The sequence below is a fragment of the Mytilus trossulus genome, chromosome 2 (assembly GCF_036588685.1).
Source record: "Mytilus trossulus isolate FHL-02 chromosome 2, PNRI_Mtr1.1.1.hap1, whole genome shotgun sequence".
Classification (NCBI taxonomy): Eukaryota; Metazoa; Mollusca; class Bivalvia; order Mytilida; family Mytilidae; genus Mytilus; species Mytilus trossulus.
The window spans coordinates 4481884-4503863 of NC_086374.1; the positions used below are offsets into that span (position 1 = coordinate 4481884).

The window sequence follows — 21980 nt, forward strand, 5'->3', positions numbered from 1 at the left end:
ACAAAATGGTTATGGAGTAAACATTCGTGTAATAACAACTCAGACGATACATAAAAAATCAGAATAATGACGTAAAAGTTGGTTTCCCAATATACATGAACCAGCAGTGTTGGTGTACGAGGCGCGTTTATTATTTTCATTATGTTACTTGATATGAAAATTTGACAAAAAAGTAATATTTTACTTGTGAAAGTAAATCCTCAGCCTGTAATAGCTGTTCTTCTTGTTCCATTTAATTTAATAGAAACAAAGCTGTCGCCTCTCTTGTTCTCATAGAATCATATGATATAATGTCCATGTTTTGTGAACGTCTTTCTTAACTTTCTTATTAGACTGACAAGTGCATATTGCGCATGGCACTTGAAATGTATTTGAACAGCGCGAAAATTAACTTACATTTAGCTGGATTTATTGCCGTCGTAGTTCCATCTTGTCGCCTTCGTACTTTTTTCGATGGCAATACGACGGGTTTACGAGGTCTTCAGGAAGTCGTGTTGCCATCGTAAGACCTTCGGGTAGCTTCGTGATTCATTCGTGTAGACATCGTAATGTCAAAACTGCCCGATGGAAACGACGGAAACACGAATGCAATACAATGTTCAAAGATGCATTCCCGGTGACATTACGATGGTGAGGATGGTGATACGAACTCAATACGAACCCTCAACGTCGGGCGTACCTTCGGGGATTGTTTAACATGTTGAAAAATTTAGAACCCTTCCCGAAGTTGTCCTCGAAGGCTTGAAAAAGTGGCCGATAATTCTACGATGGTTAAAGATGGCACTACGAATAGCCCGATCTGGATACGATCAGGCCCGATTTGAAATTTTCCATAATCGTGTAACCATCGGCTTAAAAATCGGGACAGTGTGACGCGGGCATCAGGAAACAACACATTCACTCTGTGGTTAAATTTTTTAAAAATTTAATAACTTTCTTATACTACTTTTAATTTGTACCAAACTAGACAGAAGCTTGTTTATGATCAAAAGCTAGTATTTAGAAGGAAATTTTGTTAATATTTTTAACTGGGTATCTGTATTTTATTCTGGATTTTTACCAAACTGGAACATAAGCTTCTTACAATCAACAGATAGTATCAAAAGGAATATTTTTATTGCTTTTTTCTCACTTTTGTTGAGCCTGTGATTTTCAGCAAAAGTAGGCGAGACACTGGGTTCCGCGGAACCCTTGCAATTTTTTTGGTTTTAATCATTGATTTTTATCATGCAAGAAAAGTTTGACAATCTATGACTTGACGTCACAAAAAAGTCTCTGTTTATAAATTCGGTCGAGCAAGATAATACAAACTTATTTATCAAAAAAAGACCAGCACAAGTTTAAGAAATTCTATCGCGTAATAATCTACAAGTTATATATATCAGTTTTATCAGGCCTATTCTTGAATATGCGGATACTGTGTCGGATAATATACCAATTTATTTAAAGGACAAACTAGAGAGCATTCAAAAAGAAGCGGCTCGTATAGTCACAGGTGCCACTGAGCTTTGCTCTAAATCTAATCTTTATAATGATATTGGTTGGCCGGTATCTCTGAGTGAAAAAAGATCCAGACATAAAATTATTAAATTTCACGAAATGTTTCATGATCAGGCAAGCTCCTAATTATCTTTGTAGTCTCGTACCTCAACAACTATATCAATTATATAACTATAATTTACTAGAAGTGCATTTAAAGTCCAAAATTTGAACTGTAGAACTACCTTTTATCAAAACTCTTTCCTACCATCTGTTATTCGTGAATGGAACAGGCTTCCACAAGACGTTAGATGTAACCCATCAAAATTTACACTTAAAAATTACATAAATCGAGATACTAAGAAAGTCCCTACATATTATAATACTGGTTGTAGAAAAGGCCAAATATTTCACGCCAGACTCCGGTTGAACTGCAGTGGCTTAAATGAACACCTTTTCAGAAAAAAATAGTGTTCTTTCCAGCCTCTGTAAATGTGGGCAAGTTGAGAGCAGCAAACATTATTTGCTAGAATGTCATAATTATAGACTCATCAGGGCACAGACCATTTCTACACTACCAATATATAATGTACAAGCATTAGTATCAGGTAGTGAACTCATCAGTGTGACAGTGATGAGGAAAACGAAAATATTTTTAAAGTTGTACAAAGACAGGGAGATTTGGTCCATAACAATTATCTTTATGTCGATGTCGATTTAGATGTTGAAACTTTGATTTCAAGCAGTGTTACCTTTTTTTCGGAACATTTACATATTTCTCAGATACATGAACCATAATTATGATAAAAAGAGTTGATCACATTTTTCAATCAAACTGACTTCTGAGTAACGGACAAACCACAGAATAAACATGTTAAATGTGAATTGAAAATTAGATTATATGAGTTTCTTATATACTATGTTCCTAATTTTGTCATTTTTTTAAAGGGAGACGAAGTTATATAAGTTTTTCTTGTTTCCGAATCCCTGTATTTATATTGTATATTTATATTTCATGCAATTTTTGAATAAATATTGTTTAAACTAATTAAGTTTAATAAAAGAAAATATTACCACTCAAAATTGAAATATATAGTAGGCCATGATAAGATTTTCACTTTTTATTATCCGCACATTACAAAATGGTGACTTTCTAAGGTCCATCTAAGCTGTCATTATTATACTAACGACCCATTAGGGACTTTTTAGTATAGAAAGTCCCTGTTCCCATTTTATAAATGTCTCTGTTTATTATGTGATCTTATGTGGAACGTAATCCGTGATTTCACTCCGTACGGAGGTGCTCCTACTGACAGGAGGCTTATACGCAGATGAAGCAGAAGGTAATATCTTTTTCTGTTTGTTAAGTTTGGTATACTAAAATTGTGTTCATCATTAACAGAATGCTGTTAAATTTAAAATAAAAAAAAGGAAAGTCTACTGAAATGTTCTTTTTTGTATTAAAACGTTTCAATGATTTAGAGTGACCTAATTCTCCGCGGATATGGGTGTCGTGATGACCAATTGCCCTTATTTGATACGCCATCTTTAGGTTTACTGATGTAGTTCCTGTTGACAAAAAAGTTTGGAGACTCTCTTCCGGGTTATTTGAAGTACCATATTTATGTTTGTTGATAACTAAGTGAAACAAGCTGGATGAATATGCAAAATACAAAACCATAATACAGCGACAAACAGTTGGTTTGTCCAGTTGTTTCGCAACTCAGTGGTAGGAAAATAACAAAAATAGCTCGTTACACGGTCACCCTTTTATGTGACTTATTTGTTGCCAACGGTCTTACATTAAAGTTTCGATTTTCTTTCCTCATTGTCAACATTGTTTAATCAAGTTTCCGTTGTATCCGAAGATACTTTGCATGGAAACCTATTTGTTTACATTGTGCAAACTCATTTCCTGGTTAGCCATGACAAACCTAATAAAAAAAAAATCTACCCTGTTATCTCAGAAAAATTACACCCCACATCTCTAATATTCTATAGAAATGGACGTATTTACACTTTGGACGCCCCCCTCCCCCCCTATTATTTAAACAGCACAAGTTCTGTCAAAACATTGCACTATGACATAGATGTCTATTTAGTTTAAGATAATAGACTGCTGTAAAAATTTGCACTTTCCCGTAATTTTCCTATTTCACAATTCTAATGTTATTACTTCCCACTGAGAACCAATTTTTGTTAACATCATTGAACATTGTTAATGCCAATGGACCTGGGTCAACCAGTTTAACTCGTTGTTAGAAAGCAACTCAAGATTGGCTGTCTGTGTCATTCATTGCAATTGTCATTAGCAACTATACTGTCTAAAGTCTGATACCTAAGAGCCGTGGTGTATTGGTTAGTGTATCGGACAACTGACTCAAAGGTTCCTGGTTTGATTCTCGTTCTGGGATGAAAATTTCAGGGACTGAATTTTCTGCTCTCCCTTGACACCATTTGCGAGTATGGTCTTGAGGAAACGATGATAGTCCGTTGGAAGGGGATGATAAACGGCTGACCCATGTTAAGAGAGAGCCATATCTCTTGCATGTTAAAGACACCCTTGTAGATTTTGAAAAAGAGCAGGCTAATGCCGCTTCAAGGCAGCCCTCACACCCGCAAAGTGGAACAGGACAAATACATGTTGCAATACTTGTTTCCGAATCCACTTAAAAATAAATATGTTTAAACTATAGTCTGTCAAGATTGGCTGGCTGTATCATTCATTGTCATTAGGAACTTATATACTGTCTATATTCTGATATCTCAAAATACTAAAACTTTATAGGGATTACTAGGTTTTTGAAATGTTTTGTTTAGACGCACCAAATAATAGATTTTAGTACGCGCGCAATGATATGATAATAGATTAAAGTATACATGCTTGGACAAAACAGCTGATCTCCAAAGAATTACAAGAATTAAAAAAAAATGGCTTGTAGTAAATACCAGTCTGATTTCCATTTGAAATTAAACAACTCTATTTGAAAAAAAATTACAATGGCAGAGAGGAATGCTCATGATCATACATTCAGTTTGTATGAGGATTTGATGTTGTGGTAAACATATCAACAAAGAAGTTTCTGAATGACAGAATTTATCGCCAATTTTTTCTATGTTGGAAACATGTACAATGCATTTGCTGATTTTCTTTAAAATTTTGTACCTGAATGTTAAAAAAAACAATAGATCTAGCTAAATGTGTCATTAATTGAAAAATTTAATACATGCTCATTGCTTCTTATAGAAGAAACATTTAGGAAAAAAATGAGTATAAAAAAAAGATGTGGTATGATTGCCAATGAGACAACTGTCCACAAGAGACCAAAATGACACAGACATTAACAACAATAGGTCACCATACAGCCTTCATCAATAAGCAAAGCCCATACTGCATTGTTGGCTATAAAAGGTCCAGAGATATGACAATGTAAAACAATTCAAACGAGAAAACTAACAGCCTTATTTATATAAAAAAAATGAAGGAAAAAAACACATATACAACACATACATGTAAACAAACGACAACCACTGATTTATAGCTCCTCACTTGGGACAGGCACATACTTAAATAATGGGGGGGGACATTTTAGGGGGATCCCAACCCTCCCCTAACCTGTATAAATTTAATATATGACATCAGTACAGGATAACAGAGTTTATACATGTTATATGTCATGTATGTTGCCCCTTTTAAATTCAAAATAGTTGGTTTTTACCCAAAATTATTTCATTTGAGTTGTTCAAGAAGAAGACAGTATAAAGAGAACATCTATATATATCTTGTTTTGAAATATAAATCTTATTTGTAATGAGTGCCTTTGTACATGTTGTAAGGAACAAAGCTATTAAAAATGGCAACTAGATCGCTTTTGGAAATTTAGGTATGAATATGGATAGTAAACTACACATTGATAAAATACAAAGAAATATTGATGCCAATGTTAAATGAATACTGTTTAATATAGTAATTTTACATAATTTTATTATGAACTGGATCATCATGGGGGGGGGGGGGGGCAATCGATAATGAACATGGGGCTGGATTAGATTTGGCACAAGATAAGATCGTTTGTGTGTGATTGACCATACACTGTCATTATGATTCCAACATTGAATAGGAGCAATGGTACTGACTATTTCTTAATGTTGTACCACAATGACACCATGTTCTGTCTATTAATTAACAGGAACATATATACAAAAGCCTGAAATACATTGTACACATCCATTTAATGTAAAAATACCAATGACCATGCTCCTGTTCTCAACTTCTATACCATGTATTACAGTACATGGGTACAAATGTATACAGTAACACTTCATTACAAAGGGCAGGGTACATACATGTATCTTACTGGCATATCAATTGTGCTTTTTATACAGAATGGTTCTATTACTTTGTTGTATACTTAGATTAGACTTATATTCAGATAATTTTATATTATAATGGAATATGAACTCTATTGTTTTCTTTTTTCCTTATAATCCTTACAGAATTTATCTCAAACTGTAGCCATGGTACATTGACATGTACATTTGTAGCTTGAAAAAAAGCTTCAGATAATTTTATATTATAATGGAATATGAACTCTATTGTTTTCTTTTTTCCTTATAATCCTTACAGAATTTATCTCAAACTGTAGCCATGGTACATTGACATGTACATTTGTAGCTTGAAAATTCACAATATATACTTATAATATATTGTGAAAATAGCAGAATATAAAATAAATTCTGGCAAAGTATGAAAATATGTGCAATATTTTGTTTATATCCCAACACGTCTTTCAAGTGCAACTGTTTAACATGTTTAAAGGAGATGTGCATTATATATTTACTGAAACCTGAGCTATGGCTAATGTACATACTCATTAAGTAATAAAGAAACTGTTGTTAAAACAAATGTCATCTTTTTACTATGATTCACCAGAATTAGTTTAATAAAATTAGCTTGATTGAATAATTACTTAATTTGGGTGTAGGCATTTCTGCATCTAAAGCATAAAAAGACTTGTTTGCCTTGATAATGATGAAAGGGAAATACTGTTGGTTTTTGAGAGTAAGAACTTCTAACAAAATGTTTAAGATAATGTGTTCTATGAAAGGATTACATTTTCAGTTAAATGATATCATTGAAATTATTACCATTTACGTAAGCCATATTCACATGCCAATCATGTCAGTGGTCAACAATGTTAAAAACATGTTCAAGAGAAACCTAAAGTCATATTATCATGATTATATGATTGTGGATGCTTGTTGGATTTTTCTGTATATATTTTGAATTAATTTTCTATGAAAAAGCAAGTTATATATTTCTGAAGGGACCTCTATTCTCAGTATCTTGTAAGTACATTCACTAGTTCATATAAACTTCATATTATTTTCATAACAGTTTTGATTGATCAGATTTTGAAGTGTTCAGAGTGAATGCATTATTTATAAACGAAAGATGTTATGAGTTTAATTCACATATGTACTAATAAAAGGATCATATAAACTAAATGGACTTCAGTTTATACATTGTTACGTACATGAAGATGAACTCCATATTAGAAGGAAAAGATTTGTACAAGGCATACATGTATAAATAATTACATTAGATGTAAGTTTCATTATAATACGTTATTCTGATTGGCTAACATGTTATTCCGTAAACAATTGCATCAGACAATAACATTTATCATGCATGATGACACGAGGTCCCACAAAAAAGTGCACAGGTGAATTAAACATTGTTAAATAAAACTGGATAAAAATCGTGTTTTCATGATTTTAGCTAAAAAAATGTAATTATAAGTATTGAATACTTCTTTTTGAAACTTTATAGGGTTGTAAAAGCGTTGACCGTGCGTACATTTTTAGAATGAAGCGCTTCTGCGCTTCATACAAAATGTACTTCGGTCAACGCTTTTACCACCCAATAAATTTACAAAAGGAAGCATTCAATTCTTAAATAGTATACATTGTACATCTATATCACTAAACAGACAGGATACAAGGCATTACTTAATAATGTTTTTTTCTATCATGTTATCAATCAAGTTCAAGTAAGATTATAAGATTTATATTTCGAAACAAGAATACAAGATATATATATAGTTGTTTTCTTTATACTGTATCATGGTATTCTTGAACAACTTTTTCAAATGAAATAATTTTGGGTAAAAACCAACAATTTTAATTTTAAAAGTGGCAACATATAACATGTATAAATTCTGTTTACCTGTACTTTTTAATCTTAGTCATTTTCCCCCTATACAAATGCATGTATATCAAATTCTGCAGAAGCACTTTATAAATGTTGTAACAAGTTAGGTGTGACAGTGTCAGTCAGATACTGTGTATCACATATATTTATAGGGTCAATCCAATTTGAACAGTCAAAAGTAATGTTGCACAGTCACAGTATTAATTATAATAATATATATTTATTTATCCAAACCTAATCTTTGCTATTATAATAAGATGTTAACCTGGCATCTTGTCATGTTATCATACAGAGATGGAGGAGATACCACATCAATGACAACTCCCATCATATACAACACTTTAAAATAAAGTCAGCTTTTGGGTTAATTTTAGACCAACCTAACAACATAAAAGCTCCTAATGAATACATTGTATATTTATTGTATATTTCAATCGTGATGGAATAACCAGTTTTGTTTTGAACCAAGGTCTGGCAAAATACATTATGCATCACTCAGACTAAATATTTAGATAGGGGTCTACTTTGAAAAGATACCTTTTATACCTTTTACAAATGTTGTGTCAAAAAGAAAAAGAATTTCATTTTTAACAGCATACAATGTACCTCAACCTTTCTAAATATTTTGAGCATCATATTTATATCGGAAGTTAATCAAAAGTAACAAAGTTGTTTCTTATTAAATTTGTCTGCATTTATGAACGTATTTGTTGTTTTCAGACGATAGAACTCAGCAAGCATGCCTCCACCACCACCTCCGCCTCCTGCTCCGCCCTCAGCTCCAGGACCGCCCCCTCCATCTTCAAGTAAAGCCAGTAAACCAGCTTCTGGCAACAGAGACAGAGGGGCACTACTGGGTCAGATAAACAACTTCAAAGGAGCCAAGTTAAAGAAAGTACAAACCAATGATAGGAGTACACCAGTAGTAGGGGGCAAGTAAAAGACTAATGCATTTTCAATAATTTATTGGTGGTTGTCAGGTGACACCAAATTTTGTTTCCATTTATTTTGAATATGAATTTATCATTATGAAGTGAGTATGCATGTCAATCATCCATCCATTTTACCTTTTTTGAAATACAAAATTTGACATGAAATGATGAATAGTATTTAATTTGAATCACTTAATAAAAGAAGGATTTCTGTGAAATATTTTGTTAATTATAAATGTTTGTTTACAGGTAAAAAGCCTGCAGGTCCTATGGGAGGAGGAGGACCACCCCCACCTGGACCAGGGAAGTTTGCTACTGTAGCAGGGCGTACCAGCAACGCTCATTCAGATATTCCTAACCAATGGAGAGGATCACAAGATGATGGTATGTTTAATTCATGACCAATTACTTAATGATACATACATCAATATATGTAAGTAAATGTACACCAATTTACATTGTAGTAAGGATGTGTAGCAGTTGAACCATTTTATCAAACTGTGGTTACAAAATAACTTACAGATCAAATGTGCATTCCTAGAACTTTGGTAAAGAGTTTAATCAATGTCCTGCCTAAACTTATTATGCTGCATTTTTGAAAAGCTATCAATTAAGTTTTGTTCATATCTATTATTTTTTTAAGGATTTCAGGAACCTAAATAATTGGCCATTACAATGCATTTTTTAAACATTTGTGCAAATGTTAGTTCCTCAATTTATTATGCATACATTTTGAGGTGCCTTACTGAAAAGCTCGTTCTTTAGATATTCTTTTTATCCTAATTTGTATACACTAGGGTACCATATATCCATTTAGACCATTCTCTACAATCTTTTTATTAATACATACTACATTAAAAGAAATATGAAAATTAGAAAGCAAAAAAAACAGCTGATTTCTTTTATTTAATTGAAATTTATATTTTTCCAAAATTTCACTTGGAACACTTAGTCTGATCTTAAAATCATCTTATTCCCTTCTTAACATGATAGCCTTTTTTTCCAAATGCTTTAAGTTGTAGGCAAACAGAACGTTTTAAATCATCAATTTCTCAGTCATAGTCTAACCAATCGCACATCATTCATACTGTTAAAAATTTGCTTTTTTCTTAGCTTGAAAAATGGGTCTCTTCATTCTGAACTTAGCTTGCCTTTTTGTGGTGGCTGAATGGTTTGCAAAATTCGTGTAATATCAATTATTAAATAGTTAGACGACAGAGTGAACTTTTGAATTAAACAGACTAATAATTAAAACAATACAAGTATCATCCTTTAAGATTTATTTGATTTTAAGGGGGCTCGCGGGTCTAAATCAATTTTTTTATTTAATATAAGATTTCGCTATATTTTTCTATAAATTAACTTTATCTTATACCTAATAGAAAAATGAAATAAAAAAATGGGGTCACCGTTCATTTACGCTCACAATCTGCTTTCGAAAAAAGCATACATTTTTGTTAATGTCCTTTTTTTCTGTTGTACTAATAGGAGAAAAAGCGGTAATATAGAAATTAAAAAAGAACTAAATTACAGAAATGGCTAAAATTTTACAATTATTTAGCTTATGTACATCTTTTTCGAAAATAACAATAAAAAATATAGGTCACCGATGAGTTAAAAAAGATATTTAAATTTTCATGCCAAAAAATGGCATTTTTGCACCAAAGGGAGATAATTTTGAGCTTTTTCAATGATAATCTACATTTTATAAGTCCCCTGGGGCCAACACGTATTGATATTTGGGAATAATTTTTGTACTATATGATAAAGTAACAACTTCTTAAGGTAATTAATAAAATTTGTAATGAAAAATAAACGTTTGATTTTTTTCCGAAAATTGTATACCCGCGAGCCTCCTTAAGAGATTGAATATTTATTTGTATTGCTGCGCAGAGTTATAAATTTGAACCTTCATACACAGATTTTAGATGGAAGAAATAGATCTCAAGATTAGTTTCTGTGATAGATTCTATAAAAACTGACTCCCAAAGCAGAGTGTTCCAATAGTTTAATGTCGATTATATTATTCTCTTTCTTTTGAACTATTGTCTATTTTGTTTTTGTTTCATTTAGAACTGCTAAACTACTTTTGGATAATTTATTAGGTCTTGTAAACAATATCATGTCAGAATATGATTATCTTTATCTTGTCTTCTTTTTCAAATCTATTAATATTGCAAACCTAAGGTTTTGATCAGAGTGTAAAAATAAAATACTATTATATACAAGTTTGCCATTTTACAAAAGTTTATCCTGTATACCCTATATTTGTATTAGTACATGTAACTTATAGCTTAGAACTTTGCCAAATGCTGTTTACAGGACCTACTGTTGAATTTAGAAAGGAGAGAAGTAGAAAGATGAGCTTAGAGTTTAGAACTATTACTCTGAGGAGGAAAACATTAAAAACCTCTCATTCTGTTGATGATTTTCGCACTGGTAACACAAATTTATTTCATGGGATTTTTATTTTCAGAATTGCATGCATCAGATAAAGGTGTATAATTTTAATAATTTTTATTCTACTCATTCAGAAAATTCTCATGTGATTTTATTAAAAGATGCTGTAAAATAATTGTCATCTATTTTTATTTTCAATAACATAAACTAACATTTTTGGCATGTTCATATTTTATGCAGGTAATTTATTCTTGTTACTAATTACATATACAGGTGCTCAGAAATGTATAAACCTTGAGTTTGTATTTTTTGGTATTTTAGATATTAGCCTTGTTATGTCTTTAAATAGTAAAATTGTGAAAACATTTTGTCTTTAAGAGTTAGCACATGCAATTTACAAAGCTCAGCATTACATTTTTCATATCTAAACCTCTCAAGGTTGAAGGTTGATGGTAAATGTACATACATCTGTTAAACTTTAGATATGAGGATGATGATAACGAAAATGAACAAAGTCTCTTGGAATTGTAATAAATGTATATGCTGTTACTAAGTAATAGACACAAGTTCAATTTTAATTTGATTTTACTATAAGTATAACCTTTTCAGACTTGTGTGTCTCATGCAATACAGGGACATTTGTTCACTTTATTACTCAAAACATATTTTTGAAATTACATTATTATTATGTATTTCTTTGGTTATCATGGTTATCAAAATGTAATTTGGTAAGACATGTGATAAACCCACTCATGTATGGGGGTTGTATGAATATCTTTAAAATCAATAGACAACAATGATTAAACAGGAAATTGATCAACTTCCTGTGTAAATATGTCCTTACTGTGCATTGTTCTTTCTGATAAAAAAATGTCAGGCTACAAAAAAAGGTAGCTGTTGAAATACTTACAGACTTCAACAATTTCCTTGTTTGTTAAATGGGAATATCAGTTTCAGTTTGGTAATAAGTTGTATGGGTGTAGAAATCATAAATTTGTGGAAATTTAGACCTTTTAAAAGAGGGGTTAAAGTCTATACAGTGAAGGGGAGATAATAACACTGTATCAGGTTTTTTTCACATTTAACATCAGTCTAGAAAATCTAAATTAAAACATTGCATGAAATAACCAAACTGATTAGTTGCAAGTGATATGTTTTGCCCTTCTTTTTAACAGAAGACACATATTTGTATTCGATAACAATTATCATGATCTATTTTTGAACTGAAGTCATACAATTTCTTCAGAAGTCTACACTTGATTTTTTAATCTTAGAAAAATGATCCTCTATGTATCTAAGAATGGAGTGAAAATAGCTTAAAAACAGTTTCAGGAACATGTATAAAACTTTCAAGTAATTAGGCCCCTAACAGATGTACAGAAATTACTCAGGACTCTCAAAATTAAGATGAAATTTTTGTTAAATCCACAGGTTACTGTTAATTCAAAAATAACTGTGTGGTTTTAATTAAGCATTTGTTTACATATACCAATAGTCCATCATGATAAAAAATCATGAAATATATTCCATTAGATCAAGGCTTTGAGGTTGGTTAGGCTTGGAGGGATAGATTGAACAAGGCAAGCATACTTGTAAAAGTCTCTTGTTATAGATGTTCAAGTGGTTGATATGTTATGCATACATGATTTTAGTTTATGTCAATATATATGAAGTCTGCATTTCTCATAGAAAACCCAACTGATAATCAAATTCTGTTTATTAAAATTTTACCACCATATCCGATTTCATCACAAATACAATTTTAAGGTTACTGTACTTTGAAGGTAGTGTTATTCATATATACTTGTTATATCAATAATTAGACAGGAAATCACGTAGGGGTTGTAGAAGCTTCCTCTTGACCTTGATGTTAATGTAACTGGTAGTAATGTGATCAATCTTCACATGTGATTCAGAAGAAACTTTGATGTTGCTAGAAGTAAAAACAAGCTAGATTTTTTAGTGTTAGCTAGTGCCAAAACTTTGCTCACTAGGAATTTTTTACTTGTCAAATTTTTTAATGTTAATTGAGTAATTTGTTAATATTCCAGTACTTATTTTAATGTAATGATGCTGCTTTTTTACACAGTTAATTATTCAGTCCTTTAAAAACATTTTATCTACTGTCTTCTACTCTTAAAAAAAACACAAATGGTGAAGATCAGTCACTTACTTAACATAGCATCAGGTCATGTGATAAATATCCAATATCAATGCATACAGTAATATGATGGTTGTATATGGTACAATGTATATTTGTAACCTTGCACAGTGTACATATCTGTCAAGACAGGGTTCAACTGACCTTGACCACATTTAATGGATCAGTGATAAAGGTTTAGGAAACTTGAACTGTCCTCCAATATTCTGAAAGTAGTTGGTCAACTATATTTGTCAGTTAATATTAATAAATAGAATGAGTGTAAGGCCTACATGTCATTCTTACAAGTATATAATCTGACCTTGACCTCAATTTCACATTTCATTGGTCAATGTTAAGGTTTTTGTTTTTTTGTTTTTGTTTCACTGGATATTGACCCATATGTCTGAACAATGAAGTTAGAAGTTATTCAAGTCCAATAATCAAAATGACTTTAAAGACAATATCATGGCAGATTTACCTCTATAAAGTACAAAATGGCATTTAATAAGTTTTGTATATTGCAGTGATTGTCTCTTAAATACCTTTACATACATGTACAAGTTTTAACTGCTTTGGAAGTGATTGATTCATTAATTGTTATACTTCAGTAGCTTTCCTAGTAGAACATATGTTACAAATTCTATTATAGAAATATGTATGTACAAATATATATCAATAATATTACTGTAGTATATACTCCATATAACCTGAAAAAGAATGTTATCTGTTAAAAGGTAATTGTTTATAGCTGTAGTGATGATTTACTTTTGTAGGTCCCGCTGTTGGAGGCCCTCCTGGTCTTGGTGGATTATTTGCTGGGGGAATGCCAAGATTACCTAATAAAGGTGGTGCTAAGTTTAATATTGGTGTTGGACCAAAAGGTGAGGGTTAAATTGTTGACCTTGGTTTGATGTAAAACCCCTAAAGTAATATAATGTAATAAACCTAGAAGCATATTTGTTTTCTTTATTTTCAGAGTTGAACTCCACCAAAACTATACAGTTTTGTTAGTAAAATTTATTTATCTCTTTGAATTTGTTCAGTTGAATTATGTGTGAGAACAAATATTGGATTTATCTGTTAAAAAAAAAAATTCCATTCATTCTGAGTTGATAGTTTTGTAAATTGAAATGAATTACGGCAGGTGGACTCGGAAAATTTCACTCAAACATGCATACAGTAGTTTTCTTCAGTCATTCAGTCATTTAATACATTTATTTTAATTGCCTTACTTTAGACCTTATTATTTTTCAGCTGGTCTTGTAGATCCTAGACTGTTATTTGGATTATATAAAATGTATAAATTAAGTGTATAATGTTGTTTTCAATACACATTTGAGTATTAAAGCTATATTCTTGATTGCTCTTATTGTCATAAGATTAGGAAATTCGTCAAAGGTATTTGGTTTTCTCCATTGGCATCCCTCATTGAAGACAATCAGCAGTTATATGTTTGAGTTGTTTAATGGCTTATATCTTCTTTTTGATTCATTTACAATCATGTTTAGAAGCTTTCATTATGTCAGGGTACCTCCTGGATTTCTTAATTTGCTTCTCAAAAAATTGAATACATATATACTTTCAACTTTTTCATGATTTAAAAATCTATTTTAATAGGTCCTGCTGCTGCTTTTAAGCCACCAGGACGTTCTCCAAACGGTCCAGTAAATTTTAGGAAAGAATCCCCAGCAATGAATGGACCATCTTCTAGACCAGGTGGAGCACCGCCTCCTCCATCATCATCAACAAAACCAAGATTCAATTTACACAGGACAAGTAGTAATGGTGAAAATCTGGATAGAACTGAATTAGCTCCTCCCCCTCCTCCCCCAAGTAATAAACCATTTCACAGAAGTGACGGTAACATTCATCGTTCATCAGCAGATTTTCCTCCGCCACCACCACCAAGCAGTAAAAAACCTAATTTACATAATGACAATAGGAAGAGTGATATACCTCCTCCTCCCCCTAGTGGAAGTAAACCTAGTTTTGGTGGACCACCACCACCTCCTAGTGCCAATAAATCTAGTGTTAATGGACCTTCATGGAAAGCAGGAGGTAGTGCAGCACCACCGCCTCCTTCAAATAGTAGCAAACCAAATTCAAATGGACCATCATGGAAAACAGGTGGAGCAGTACCCCCACCCCCACCTTTTTCATCAAAACCACAAGCTCAAAATGGAACATCATATGATGAAAGTGGTAGGGATTCAAGGTCAAGTATTGGTAGTAGACCAAGTTCAGGGATTGCAGGCGGTATGCCAAGAAACCCTCCACCACCCCCGCCACCAGGGAGGCCACCTTCAAACAGACCACCATCAAGTAGTGGGAGACCGTCTAGCATGGTAGGGAGGCCATTACCTCCTCCCCCGTCACAGGTAAATTAATACAATACAAGTGCTTTAAATTGTACACACAAAGATACATAAGAAACAAGAAAATATCCTTAGTTTAATACTAAGTTAAAAGCTGGTTGAATATTACATAATAATAATAGATTGATACTGTATATTCAGAAACTATTGGGTGCATAATATTATTCAGATTTTTTAAGAAGGGAAAATTTTGGAGATTAATAATTGCAATTTCAATCAAATCTGCTAACAAATGTATATATCATGTGTATCAGGCATGCATATTTATTATTGTGACACTTGTCCAGTTGCAATATTGGCATTGATAAAACCACACAATAATTTCTGAATTTACAGTATTAAACTGGAATTTGAGGTTAATACATGTAGCAATAACATTCCCACACTTTCCCAACTACACTATCAAATAGTCATCCCCAATCAGCGTAAAATGTACTGGCACTTAGACCTGTACATGTGAATAAGCATAAATTACATTGAAGGCTGGACAAGAAATCAGTGCAGAGGACCAAATATACATGTGTTCTTATTTATAAGTGCTTGATGACAGGACCCTGTGTTAAGGCCACTTATAGTTACTCCCTTAAGTATCATAAATTTCACAATATATATCAGTTATTTGTACCATATGTATACCATTTATACCAATATGGTATTCACTCTAAATTTGCATGTTTACAATCATTGTGCCAGTCACCTAATTAACATCAAATTCTTTTGTATTTATTATTTCCTTTATCATGTATTTGAGTGATATATTCTAACAAGTCATTTTGTTAAGAGTTGGGGAAGTATTACAATGATCTTTAAAGGTTCCTTATTTCAGTACTAGTGATTACATTAATTATGTATTTAGATAGATAATATCCATATTATTTGTCATTTAAAATGTCCTGTTTACCTGAGACCTGTATTGAGGTAAGACATTAATTAATTACAATTAAAGCTTCCGTTTCAGTGAAAACATAACATTTATATATAAATGTAGGGGGAAGTTGAGAACCTTGTCAAGGAAGCATTTCAGGAGATTTTAAATTGTCAATATTGTAGCAAAGAATAATTTTAAAAGTAATTCGATGTTCATATATATTGCATTTATATAACACTGTTAAAAAGTTTTAATATGCATTATTGAATGTCTTGAATATTAGAAATTAAAATAGATAGGAAAATTAAATATGTACTAATTAATGTACAGGTTATAGAAAACAATTTAAGGTTTAAATACCAATAAGTGTGTAATAAACAGCACAATACAACAATCAGGATTGATCTATAAATAATCAGAGACTCAAAATTGATCAAATAAAATTGATAACAGTTGGTATACATACTTAAGATTAAGTAAAGACATAAAACTGGACAGTGTTAAGGACCGTAAACCAGTGTTTACACCAGGTCTCTGACCACATTTATAAAAGGCTTGTAGAACAAATGTACACCCACTATGTAAATAAAACTCCTTTTATGGTCATTGATTTTAACCTCTTTTATGGTCATTGATTTTAACCTCTTTTATGGTCATTGATTTTAACCTCTTTTATGGTCATTGATTTTAACCTCTTTTATGGTCATTAATTTTCAAGTCCTAAATGATTTTACAGCCTTACTGTGAAGAAGGGAAATAACTCAGGATCACCATACAGAGAAAATACTGTAAATTCAGAAATTAATGTTTTTATTATTGCGAAAAATGCGACTGAGTTGTAAACGCAATAATTTAAACTCGCATTTTGAAATATTTCATATGAATTTAACAGGATTTTAAAAAAATTAAAAACGCATTAAAGTCTAAAATGACAAAATCGCAATAATAAATGCACGCAATAATTTCTGAATTTACAGTAGTAGGATAAACAGTATTATCATATACTTGTATAAAATATTACTAAAATTTTACAGTTTAATAACATTTTAAAATATCAAAGGCTATAAAAGAATTACTAGGTTTATTAAACAGATTCCTAAGAATTTCCATAGCGGGCTGATAAAGGTGCCTTTATTAACTGCTTCCGGAATGTTATCACATGCCTTTCCGTTAATTTCCGTGATTTATCACATGCAACGTCGTGCATTTCCGGAAATTTGTTTGAAAACGGCAAGTGATAAGAATTTTCACAAAATGGTTGAGGAGCAAAAATGAATTAAGTTAAACATGTTACGAAAGACATAGATAAGGTGACAATATTTCCCACACAACGTAACCAAAAGTTAGCGTGCAATAAATTCTTATATTGCACTAGTGCATAAATCTTCAAAATTAATGACATCATCAACGTTTACATCTTAGTTTAAACCAATTTTTACTTTTAAATATTATATTGCTATACAATAAAAGGGTTATTGCATGAATATTGGGGAATATTGTCTCACATTAGAACATATATTGCACTCACATGCTCGTGCAATATAAAATTCTGCTCGGGACAATATTCCCCAATATTCATGCAATAACCTTATATTATAGTATTATTATTAGCTGGATGTTACTGTATTGGCCCTGTTATATATTTCAAGGTTAGCTGTATAGGATCACAGACTCTAACAATAAATGTGAAATGCACTTATAAAGTCAAAGATCCCACACATTACACCATGATATGTATATAGGCAGGGAGTTATCCTACTAAGGTGTTGTTTCATTTTGCATTTTTTGAAATTCTGAAAAATAATCTTTAGTTGGAAAAAGGACTATTGTGATAAAGTAAAATCAGATTTTTAAATGTTTTTTTGATATTTTTGTAATTTTTTTTGTCTTTGTAATATTTTTATAATTGTTTTACAGGCACCTACAGCACCTTCATCGAAACCTCCCCCTCCTCCAACTAGAGCACCACAATCAGCCAACCCTCCATCAAGGGTAAACGCTCCACCGCCACCACCTCCTCCAACGAGGACAACATCAGCATCACCTGGTACAAGAGGTCCACCAGGGTTAAAGCCCCCACCACCTCCAATGAGAGGGCCTTCCACTAATGGACATGCTCCACCTCCCCCACAGAGAAGGTCAGGACACTACTCTGGAGGATCAGATGGTTTGTATGATTTTTGTAGTTCAATTCACAGTTACATATATAAGTCAAAATTTGATAAAAAATATTCAATATTAGGCTAATTTGACAGTTAATATTAAAATAGAGAATGAACAAAAGTCAAATGAAAAAATTACAAGTTGTTTGTTTTTTCTTATATACAAATAAACTCATCATACATGTAGATACCAGGACTAGGTTTAGTATATACACTAGACGTGTGTTTCGTCTACAAAAGAGTCATCAGCAACGCTCAAATCCAAAAAAGTTAAAAGGCCATTGGTATAAAAAAAAAAAAAAGAAGTTAGTATATTGGCCCTGATATATTTTTACTAAAATTTCACATAAAAAAATATCCACCAAGTAACCGTGACATTTTCAGTTTATGTTTTAGTGTTAAGAAAAATATTGTTACACAATTTTTTGTATACCAAACACTATCTTCAGTCAACCATCAGTACCCATGGTCAGGTCTACATATTTGTAAATTATAGCATTCATAAAGTATTGTCTTCATAGATATAGGAATATGTGGTGTGAGTGCCAAAGAGACAACTCTCCATCCAAATAACAATTTAAAAAGTAAACCATTATAGGTTAAAGTACGGCCTTCAACACGGAGCCTTGGCTCACACTAAACAACAAGCTATAAAGGGCCCCAAAGTTACTAGTGTAAAACCATTCAAACAGGAAAACCAACGGTCTAATCTATATAAACAAAACGAGAAACGAGAAACACGTATATATTACAAAAACAAACGACAACTACTGTACATCAGATTCCTGACTTAGGACAGGTGCAAACATTTGCAGCGGGAGTAAACGTTTTAATGGATCCAAACCTTCTCCCTTTTTCTGAAACAATAGCATAACATACATGGCTTAAAATGATTTTACTTCTTCACAAGATCTGCTCCAAAATTTGGTTTGGTTTTGAAAAACAAGAAGTTTTTAAGACAATATTTCATCAGCATTTCTCACTGAAAGTTCATTAATATAGTGTGGGTATGAGCAATAACAAAGCCTTAATTTGTTATATTCCTCTTTTTATTTAAAATACATTTTTCTAATTTTAGATTTTGAGAACAGATTTAGATTTCATGCAGCTAATGAACTGCCACCTCCAGAACCATTCGGAGATTGTAATAAAACCTTCCCAAGTCGTAATCCAAGAAATCCTAGTAAGTAAACAAGGGAGATAATTCATCACAGCTTAGTTGAATTTAATCAGATTGAGATTGTTGTGAATATTTAGTATCTAATCTACTATGTGCCTCTGATGCTATAAAAGAAGCTTATTTAATTTCATTTTAATTGTTTGGGTTTTATTTTAATTGAGAACTCAACATGATTACATTCATTCTGTTGAAATAAGTAAATGCTAGTTTTTGAGAAGTTAAAAATGAGTTACCTACCTTTGATTTATTATTTTCCTAGATGATACAGACCAAGGTAAATCTATTTTTGTGAATTAAAACCTGAACAATGCATCACAGTTCAGTATTTTACACCTGAACAATGCATCACAGTTCAGTATTTTACAAGAACAAAATTGGCTTGAAAAGAAGTAAGAGACTTTTGAGCAAACAAAGTATATTAATATGAAAGACAACTGCATACTGATCGAAACAAGACAAATGTCATACCATTTTACATATGCACTTTTCATAAAATAACTTTTAAAGAAATGAGAGGGAATGAAAGAGGAGAATAATACAATCAGCCGAGATACTCACAATACAATGATTGTATTTTAATTATAGATACTAGACAAGTTTAATGTGCAGGAGTTAAATTTTAAAATTTTCTTTTCAGGCCAATTATTTCTTTGAAAATAAACTTCCTAATTTCTGAAATTGACCTACCAAGGTATACCATGAACATACTTTGCTTATCATTTTGATCTTTTCTGCAGCTAATAAATTTATTTCAGCATCTGGAAAAGGGCAGTTACAAGAAGGACATTAATTGTCCTAAAATTTTGCTAAAATTTTACTTTTAATTTATATCAGTATTTGGCATTATGCGAAAAGGAATGCAAGTCAGCTTGATTTTTTTCTTTTTTTTATTTCTTATTTTGGTTATAGTTTTGAAATATTTTTACCTTTTCATGGTGAAAACACATTTCCCCCCCTCCTGCAAATCAACCATATATTTCAACTAAAACAGTAATTATTTTAATGTGTTTTTATATCAGGAGATACAATAAAAACAACAAATAAACTTGAAAGAATTTTCTTCTGTGAAAAATGTGTGTTAAAAATGATAGGTGATAGATACTGATATAGAACACTAGCACAAACCAAGTAGATAAATTCACCATAGCACTTTCCTACAAAAAAAGACCATGAATTCGCTCTCAAATATTTAATTCAAAACTAAGTGATTTAGCCATTTACATTTTATTTCAGCTTGAGAAGTTCAATAAATATTCATGATATACCATACACAATGTTTTACATTAACATCATGCATTCTAACTTGAGATTTAATTTCACAGGCCAAATGTTCACACCAACACTTTTAATGCAATGCTAGATCTACAAAATCACCAAAGATATGATATGATAATGACTCCCTATGTGGATTATTGGCTTTCAATGACAATTTTGCTTATTTTCTCAACAAAAGGTTGTTTCAGCCTCTAGGGAGCTTCTTTATTTGTAAAAGTATTTTCATTTATTTGTAATATTGAATAGATGTTGAACACAAACAGAAATGTATGATTTAATTTATCTTATAAACAAGAGTATCAGTTGTCTATGATGTTTGAATGATTTAGTTTATACATAAAAATAATTTATTCTAGGTGAAGATTTTGACATTATTATAAACGGTAAAAATTCTTCAAAGAAAAAAATGTTTAAAGGTGTGGTTTATTTATTTCATTCAATTTTTATAATAGCATGCTAGAAATTTTTGATTTTAACAATTTAAATCTATCTAATATGGCATTGATTTGAAAATATGGTCAAATTGTTTTTTAAAGGACATAATTTAAACCAGTTAGGCTAACAGTAGGTATTCTTTATATCCCATGATTGTGTATAACTTTGAGATGAGCTATATAAGAATAAGAAGATGTGATATGATTGCCTTTGAGACAATTATACACCGGATTTCAAATAAAGTGGATGTAAGCAATTATAGGCAACAGTTCTTCTTTCAACAATGAGAAAATCAGTACCATAAAGTATGCTATAAAGGCCCCAACTTGAAAAAATATGAAGCAATTTAAATGAATAAACTAACAGTCTTATAGTGATTCAGTTGTACAGAAGTAGGTGTTTGGGTGATGATGGGGTAAAGAGGATACAACTAGATTTACACTTTATATTGTTATCATCAAATTCATTACCAACCCCTTCATTCCACTTATCAACATTGAGTTATTGACTGTTATGC

General features: G+C 31.5%; 1 protein-coding gene across 7 annotated transcripts in view; it reads left to right on the forward strand.

Moving 5' to 3' along the window:
• LOC134706318 (uncharacterized) overlaps positions 1-21980 on the forward strand; it is a 32832-nt gene that overhangs the window by 4358 nt on the left and 6494 nt on the right. For 2 of the 7 annotated variants that reach the window (XM_063565155.1, XM_063565152.1), the window contains exons 1-8: positions 2982-3208; positions 8414-8625; positions 8875-9009; positions 13942-14049; positions 14786-15546; positions 18329-18578; positions 19652-19756; positions 20013-20027. In XM_063565155.1, coding sequence (XP_063421225.1) covers positions 8433-8625; positions 8875-9009; positions 13942-14049; positions 14786-15546; positions 18329-18578; positions 19652-19756; positions 20013-20027 — 1567 coding nt within the window. In that variant the 5' untranslated portion in view covers positions 2982-3208; positions 8414-8432. Of the gene's footprint in view, positions 1-2802; positions 2823-2981; positions 3209-8413; positions 8626-8874; positions 9010-10870; positions 11065-13941; positions 14050-14785; positions 15547-18328; positions 18579-19651; positions 19757-20012; positions 20028-21980 lie in introns of those variants that run through there. The other 5 variants (XM_063565157.1, XM_063565156.1, XM_063565154.1 and 2 more) reach the window with 4 other exon arrangements.